This window comes from Acyrthosiphon pisum, chromosome A1, assembly GCF_005508785.2.
Source record: "Acyrthosiphon pisum isolate AL4f chromosome A1, pea_aphid_22Mar2018_4r6ur, whole genome shotgun sequence".
Taxonomy (NCBI): domain Eukaryota; kingdom Metazoa; phylum Arthropoda; class Insecta; order Hemiptera; family Aphididae; genus Acyrthosiphon; species Acyrthosiphon pisum.
Genome location: NC_042494.1, coordinates 147,898,497 through 147,906,554, shown reverse-complemented (window position 1 = coordinate 147,906,554; position 8,058 = coordinate 147,898,497). Strand labels below are relative to the sequence as shown.

Sequence of the window (8,058 nt, the reverse complement as noted above, 5' to 3'; positions counted from 1 at the left end):
AAATATTAACATAATATACAAAGGTAACAATCTATTAACATACTTGACATATTCTTTTTTATTATCTTCCGTGAGCTGAATATTTTGTCCACCAGTTTTGAGCTCATGCAATTTTAATACACCAAAGCTACTTTGTTCGACCGCAAAAGTAGTATCAATTATATCTTTTTCAAGTTTATTTTCCCTACAAAAAAAAAAAAAAACATAAAATAGAGTATTTATAAAGTTACTTGGCCAATTAGTAATTACAATATATATGTGAGACTACGATGTAATTCAGGATCTACTCCTTCTATATCTTCCAGAGTAATTGGTTTGTTTAGCAACATTTTATAAAAAGGGGTTGTAAATCCTCCATCAATATAGTGTCCATGAAAAATAGCGATTCCAATTATACGACCAACAAAATGGAAATAAGATAGGTGTTCCTAAAAATTAAAAATTATAATATCATAGTTCCACTAAATTGTAAATAAAACATACTGGATTAATTGAACTGTCCGGATTTATTTGTAAAGTATAATTGTCTTCTCTGGAGTATTGAAATAATCCATATTGGGGATTAAGCATCTCATGGGACAATAAATACAACCACTCTCTTGCTACACCACCGTAATCAAGACCTTCTTCACACCGGAACTTGACCATCAATCGTTTTCGTAAGTCCTTTGGTCGCATCTTCATCACAGCTCGATATGACTCCTATAAATTAATGATATTAGGAACAAAATAATCAAGTTCAAAATATTTCATACTTCAAATATTTCTGATCTCGAAACTTCTAATCGCATATGCCCTGTTGGAGGCTGTAATGCAGCCAGTTCTGTGCGTAAAATCTTCTGTTTAGCTACTAAGTCACGTTTGTATTTAGGCAAACACTCTGAATCAGTCTCAATACTTTGGGGACCATCAAAAACAGGACCAGGGCGAGGTTGAATCCTCTGTTGACTTGATGATGTTTCACTAGTATTGGGCACTCTAGTATTGATACTAGTGTTTTCTTTATTGTTCGTTGAGTTTTGTTCGTTAGTCGATGAGCTTTGATCATTTTGTTTCCTATAATAAATTATAAATGCATTAATTCAATAATAGCAGCAATTTGCAATTGATTGATTTACTGTAATAAATTAGCTATCACTGCTGTTGAAAGTCTTGGATCCGAAAAAGTTGTAGTTCGATTATTATGATCTACATAATAATAGCGACCACTAGATGTTTGACGTACTTCCCAACCAGCAGGCAAAGGGCCAAGTTGTTGTCCAGAAGTTACACTAATATTTCTTGGAATTCTTGGATCATGCCATGTACTTAAACCAGTTGGGGTATGATAAAAATAAATTTGTCCTTGAGGTGTTGTTCTTATTTCTGTTAAGGTTAAAAATTATAGTTAAATATTTTTAGTTAGATTAGAGTTATTTGATACTAACCATAACCTGTTGGCAAGTCTTGCGGTTGTTGAATTGAGGAACTATGAGATGATGCATGTCTGGCAGAACTGAGGGATACTCGATTGCTAGGATTCCTATTCCTAAATATATTAATAAATAGTTATTAAATGCCATACATTTTTATAAAAACATATAGGCAAAAGTAACTTACGTTTGTGCAGTCAAAGCAATGCTATTACCATCATTATTATTTATCACATCAGATTCATTTCGTGTATCTTCTGTAGGTGTTGGTGCTGGAGGGCGAGGACTACTACTACCTGTAGTAATTTTTGAATGAGATCTAAAAATTAAATTAAAAATTATTTTTTATAAATACTATATATTAATTATTTGCATGAATTGTATAACTTTTTTAAAGTTTATTAATTTGTACATATTTATACTCTGTCCAGTATAAGAACGTAATTCATGGCAGGCGGCGACCAGTTTTCCACTCGCAACCTTGCCGTAGTTATAAACATATATATAGTTGTTATAGTCATAAGTCCGACCTGCCCAAACTTGTTTTGGTTTGCATCCCGGGTATGTTCTCATTCTGGACGGAGTATATGTCTGTTTCAGGGGTGTATTAACGGGGGCGGATACGAGGACAAATCTGCCCCATGGCTCTTAACATACAAGTGTATTATTATATTATAATTATTACATCGTAATCAGTAGGCTGAAATTCTTGTCATCCGCCCCTTACAAAAAATACTAAATATGCCACTGGTCTATTTATAGAAATTGTAATTAAAAAGTATGGTAAGCAATTATTTTAATTTTCCCATATTTTAAAATCTTAATTTTATAACCTGGCATAACATCATGTAGATGTCATATTTGAGTTTATTTAGATGGCTGATAAGATGAGGCCTAATAATTTTGTACTGCCAATGAAAAAAATTTTAAATTATTTATGTCGGTAGGTACCAACTAAATTTGTTATACATTTATAAATTAAAATAATTTCACTTACTTTGTCGGTTTAACCCATTGAGTAGTTTTTGTTTTATGATTTACATAATATAATCGTCCATTTTCTGTTTTCCTCTCCTCCCATCCATCTGGCAATGGAGATGGTTGTTGAGATGATACTCCTGCTGTACCATCTTGAGATAGTAAAGATAACACTAGTTGACCTCTAATTGGTACTGGATCATCTGGGTTTAATTTAATTAAATCTAATTTTTGATCTGTAAGTTAAGAATTTTTCACAAATAGAACGTTATTACTTATTTCAACAAACAAAATGTAAGTCACTATATTATATACTTACAACCAGTGTCTTTGTATCGTTGAATTTGATTCCATGATAATCTTACACACCCAAGGAAACCACTAGTAGGTTTTTGAATATTTTTATGAATTTTTTTATGGTTCCACAAGGTAATTGTTACATGATCACCTTTACTTAAATATCTATAAGCAATTTTAAATTATCAAGATTTTTACAATTAGATATAAATATATAATAGTAATAATATTATTTAACTAATTTCCTTACAAATCATAATGTTGATTCCACTGAGGGTCACAGGTTGGTTTACAGGTATCTGTTGTATAACATTGTCCAGACCCGTCCACACTTATCTTTGCAAATGCATCAGGTGGTAAACCTATTACAACCCATAATTTAACCGATACAATATAATATGTTTATAAGCATGATATGTTAAATATATGAAATGTATATTTATAATTTATAAGTAATTTTTAAGTATATCAAAATTAAACTTACGAAATAAATCTTTTTTCAACAAATTCTGAGCACAAAGGACTGAAACCAAATGTTAATCATTGTATGAATTATATTATTATTTAGGTATATATATATATGTTTATACATACAAAACAAAATACATTAGTATAATTCCTACATTAAACTTAAGCATGCTAGAATTAGTTACTTCTGCGGTAGTAGATTATTAATATGATGCATAAAATATAATATTATGTATCCTATAATTTGTAGGTAGGTTCTTAAGAAACTAATTATGTCAACAAAAAACTATGTGTAAGGAAAGCTATGGCATCTACGTGAGGACAAATTTTAGTTAAGTACAACATTTTATATTATTATAGATATAATACGTATAGCCTGTATATATCTGTACCCCGGAGGTAAAGGAAACCATGTCCTTTTTTTATGAAATCGAGTTAGCTCCATGTCATTATTGTATGTTTTTCGCTCTATGTAAAGGTATGCGGCACTATGGCCAGTTATCATTAGTAACGGAAATAAGACTATGAAAAATAAAACCATGTCCACTTTTTTAGAGGTAAAGAACGCCATTTGGATCTATCTCCTGTAAAATTACTATTTTATGACATGGAGTTGTTTACCTCCAGGGTACAGATATTAGGCATTAAAAATTCTTCAACAGACAAAAGTAGGTATTTCCAAAATACCAATAAAACATATTATGGAATGTTTTAGGTAAGATACCTACATGCAATTTATAATTGCAAATTGACATGCCATAACAAATTTAAAATTAAAATTATTCAAAACTTATTTGTGAAAATATTACCTAGATCAAGTAAATCACTTAAACATTTATAAAATAGATAAAATAATAAACTAAATTAATTAATAAAAATAATAATTTATAAGTTGTAACAAATCAAGAGGTTTAACTCACCTGTTAGACGGATCTTAGTTGTTCCTCCAGTTCGCCTGCTACCTGAAGATCCTGACATATTTGACATATTTGATACTCATTAGTCATTAATTAGTATGATAAATCTACGTTTGAAAAATTAAAAAGCATTTGGCGTAATAAAAATGTTTTACTACACAAAAAATGAACACATAATGATTAGCAGCACTATTTTCTCCTCGCTATTTTTTTAAATTTTTTTATCACAGACAATAAATTAAATGTGAATATTACGCTCGAGTTTTGTAATTTCTACATAATTCGTCTAGTTTCGCGTAATTTCACTTATTTTATACTCTCTGAACTATTATACTACTATAGTAAAGGTACTACCTATAGGTAGGGTTGTAGTATGAATCATTTAAGACTAATTGAATGTTTTGTTATGAAATAATCACAGTGCAGTTATCTATAGTATGATCCTAACTTGAACATTTCCCCTCAGGTTGGCGCATGCATGGAAAATAAACAAACACTGTTTTTTTCCATGATTCGGTGACGCAATTTATATACCCAGCAATAAATTCAGAATTCTATTTTTTATAGTTCTTGCACACTGACAACAGTGACAACTGGCACTGCACTACTGCAGTACTGCACAACACGGACTTCTAAATAGAAATCTGCGTGCTGCACAACTGCAGCATTGGCACATTGCAGACTGCAGTGCACTAGTTACATCATTTCAATAGATAACATTGTCAACAATTATCTAATTTTCTTAAGAAATTTGGTCTGCCCAAAAATGAGGTGGGAATAAACTATTTTCGTCAATAAACGTGTCTACAACAAAATCCGTAAAATTATCAACATTAGTCGGTGAATTGGCCATGAGAGCTGTAAAACCATTCACGTCATGTCCTTTTCAAGTCACTGTTCAGTATTCCTTATAATTTTTAACACGACGAAATTTGGTGAAAAAGTGGAAACAACAACCCATTACTTAACAATTTTCAAGGTGTAAATTGCACTTTTCAAGGTCTAAATGTATCATTTTCAATTCAAATTGTTTTTCGTAAAATTTTAAAATATTATAACTTTTGTTTTCAACCAAACATCAGTGCCTATACGGTTTGCATTTTAGAGTCCATAAAAAGAAATATAATTGGCACATGAAATCCATTCATATACTTATACTGAATGTACATGGTAAGAAAATATTTTGGTGCATACGAAAAGTTCCATCAGCAAAAACATGCTTTGAACTATTTAAAAAAGACATGTTAATACCATTTATAAAAATATAGATACACTATTTTCCAATACCATGAAACAAAAGGATTAATTATTGGAAACAACATTTTTTTTTTTTAAATCACAGCTTTTGCTGCGATTTGCGATTTTGGTATTTAAGGAAATCATTTTCGTCTATACATACTTTTCCTGAATGACTTAAATGTTATGATTTTGGGCAGTTACGTATAGATCTTATCGCATAAGTTAATTAAATTAATAAACTTTATTTAGCTTCACGTTAAAATCAGTAGTAGGTAATTACTTTGTGCCGGTAACGGTCCGATACGTCCGACCTACGTCATAAATGTAAGATACAAATTAATTTTAATAACCTGTAAAGCTGTAAATCTAGGTACCTTAATAGTACTGCCCGTACTTCGATCGTATGCGAAGGTCAATCTGTGCAGCTTGGTTGGGACGTCTACTAGATGACCACTGCATCCCAGCCATAATATGCGGTCTTGCTTTCGAGGACCTGCTGCTAGACCCGGCCTCGAGGGCCACGGCCTAAGCTGAGGCTGGAGAAAGCTACAGGCCACTAATCACTATATATAAAATGGTAAAGTAGATTATCTCCCTAAAGAAAGAAGAAGAGAGAGTCAGACAGCGTAAGCGACTCTCGGCCGGCGGGCTAGGCCGGTTCGGAGGATGATATAACTTTTTTTTGTGAGGGCCAAACCTCATGTAGGCACATAGCATGCCAGTTGTTGCAAATCAATAAACAACTGCACATTCCCAGGTCGACCGAAAACTACACATACGTAGGTACTACTATACTAGTGACCGCTAAGGAAAGTAGTTTCCGGCTTCCTGGGGTCTGGGAGTATTATTGTTAACATGTAAGTATGTGAATTGTTAAACTGTATAAACGCATTCATTTCTTTTTTATTAATAAACGATGTTGTCAAGGTAATACACAAGCAGTCCCGGCAACGTCGTCGGTACGCCATCAGAAAAAAAGTGGAGGCAAGTATTAATATGATTGTAAGTATTTTTTATAGTATAGTGACTAATGAGCAAAAATAGTAGGTATCCAATTTCCATAATGACAATAACTGCGATAAAAGAAACCCATGGATCAATACAATCTTATTGGTATTCGTATGTATAATATTTATAGTTTTATATATTCTTTTATTTATTATTTAAAAAATATAAATTTAGTTATAGGTACCTACCTACGAATATACCTAAACGTGAAGTCGGTTAGATTATTATTATCCAATCTAAATTAAAAACTAATATGACATAATAGCAAAATAAAAAAAATTGGTACCCAAGATATGCAGAATCTATAACTCAATATGGTATTATTATTTATTACTTTGGATGATTTACAATGATATTATAGATACTGAGTGGAGCGATGAATGTATTGATTTTAATATGATGTGCATCAGGGGTGTGCCTAGGGGGGGTGTCCCCTCCCCCCCCCCCCCCGAAAAATAAAAATAATTATTAATAACATTTATACATAATATAATAATATAATATATACGTGGAACTTGATTAGGCTAGGTTCACATGGATCGCAAATGCAGTAGAGTCTTTAATCTTTATTCGAATGTGATGAAAGATTTTTCCCAAATATGAGAAAACTGTTGGAAATATTAGCAACTTTACCCGTGTCTACGGCAACCGCAGAAAGCACAATTTCTACTCTACGGAGTATCAAAACATATTTGCGCTACACAACTGGCATTTGCATTTTCTATACACGATAAAATTTTCAAAATATTTTTATTTATTTTGAACTGTTTAGGGACATATTTTCAGTTTCCAATTTTATTAATCTTTTTTCTATACGAATATCAAAAAAACTTTATTTGTTGGGTAAAAAAGCTTGATAATTTAATACAAGGCTCCTACTATGTTATTACAATGACATTTGAAAAATATTAAAAATCCTTAGTCACAGTTTTTATTTAAAAGCATTTAAAATTTTACTGAATGTTTATATTTTCATTTTCTATACACCATAAAATTTTGAAAATATTTTGACTCTTTTTAAACTGTTTACGGACATTGTCAGTTTTCAATTTTTTTAGTTTTTTAGATTCTGAGTTTAACGATGAATGTATTGATTTTACAATGATGTGTTTTTTTTTATTTTTTTATTTTTTTGTGCCTGTCATCACCTTTTAGGACAGTAAAAGTGCTTGGATTTTCTTCAACAGTACCTTTTCTGATAGGAAAGTGAATCTAGTTAGTACTTTGGGGGGTCAAAAGTAAAATTTTTCCAATAGTTTTCAAAAGCGCGGTGAAAAACAAAAGAAAAATTAAGGAAAAACGGGAATTTTTACGCAAAATATGTACTTAATAGTTTGTGTTTATATTTTATAACTATTTATAAGTATTTATTGTTAAAACGATAACGATTTATGTCACATAAAATTAATCGATTATTTGTTTATAGGACTTTGGGTATCTATGAAGACAATTTAATTTCAGTTGATTGTAAAATTCCAAAAATGTCTCAATATATTTTAAAATTAAATATAAAATTAAAATTCTCGTTACTTTTTAAAATAATTAGGGGACAAAAGTAGGTAACAAATCTGTTGTATTCTTTATGGGAGTCGAGTAGGTTGGCAGTGTAATGGATGTGTTAAATTTGAATTCAATGATAAATCATAGTCAATAAAACTTTATTTGTTGAGTAAAAATACTTGAACATTTAATACAAGGCTTCTACTATATTGTTACAATGACATTGAAAAATATTAAAA

At 30.8% G+C, this 8,058-nt stretch overlaps 2 protein-coding genes across 2 annotated transcripts in view; both read right to left on the bottom strand.

Moving 5' to 3' along the window:
- The window catches only part of LOC100167591 (E3 ubiquitin-protein ligase SMURF2), a 5,245-nt gene extending 735 nt beyond the window's left edge, over nucleotides 1–4,510 (bottom strand). The window contains exons 1-12 of the mRNA XM_029486384.1: nucleotides 4,076–4,510; nucleotides 3,172–3,210; nucleotides 2,938–3,049; nucleotides 2,710–2,852; nucleotides 2,410–2,626; nucleotides 1,600–1,731; nucleotides 1,428–1,528; nucleotides 1,119–1,365; nucleotides 756–1,056; nucleotides 484–702; nucleotides 250–428; nucleotides 16–184 (exon numbers count right to left, since the gene is read on the bottom strand). Coding sequence (XP_029342244.1) covers nucleotides 16–184; nucleotides 250–428; nucleotides 484–702; nucleotides 756–1,056; nucleotides 1,119–1,365; nucleotides 1,428–1,528; nucleotides 1,600–1,731; nucleotides 2,410–2,626; nucleotides 2,710–2,852; nucleotides 2,938–3,049; nucleotides 3,172–3,210; nucleotides 4,076–4,142 — 1,926 coding nt within the window. The 5' untranslated portion in view covers nucleotides 4,143–4,510. The remainder of the gene's footprint in view (nucleotides 1–15; nucleotides 185–249; nucleotides 429–483; nucleotides 703–755; nucleotides 1,057–1,118; nucleotides 1,366–1,427; nucleotides 1,529–1,599; nucleotides 1,732–2,409; nucleotides 2,627–2,709; nucleotides 2,853–2,937; nucleotides 3,050–3,171; nucleotides 3,211–4,075) is intronic.
- A 123-nt stretch (nucleotides 4,511–4,633) lies between these two features.
- LOC115033575 overlaps nucleotides 4,634–8,058 on the bottom strand; it is a 5,496-nt gene continuing 2,071 nt past the window's right edge. Inside the window, exon 4 of the mRNA XM_029486383.1 lies at nucleotides 4,634–4,764. Coding sequence (XP_029342243.1) covers nucleotides 4,634–4,764 — 131 coding nt within the window. The remainder of the gene's footprint in view (nucleotides 4,765–8,058) is intronic.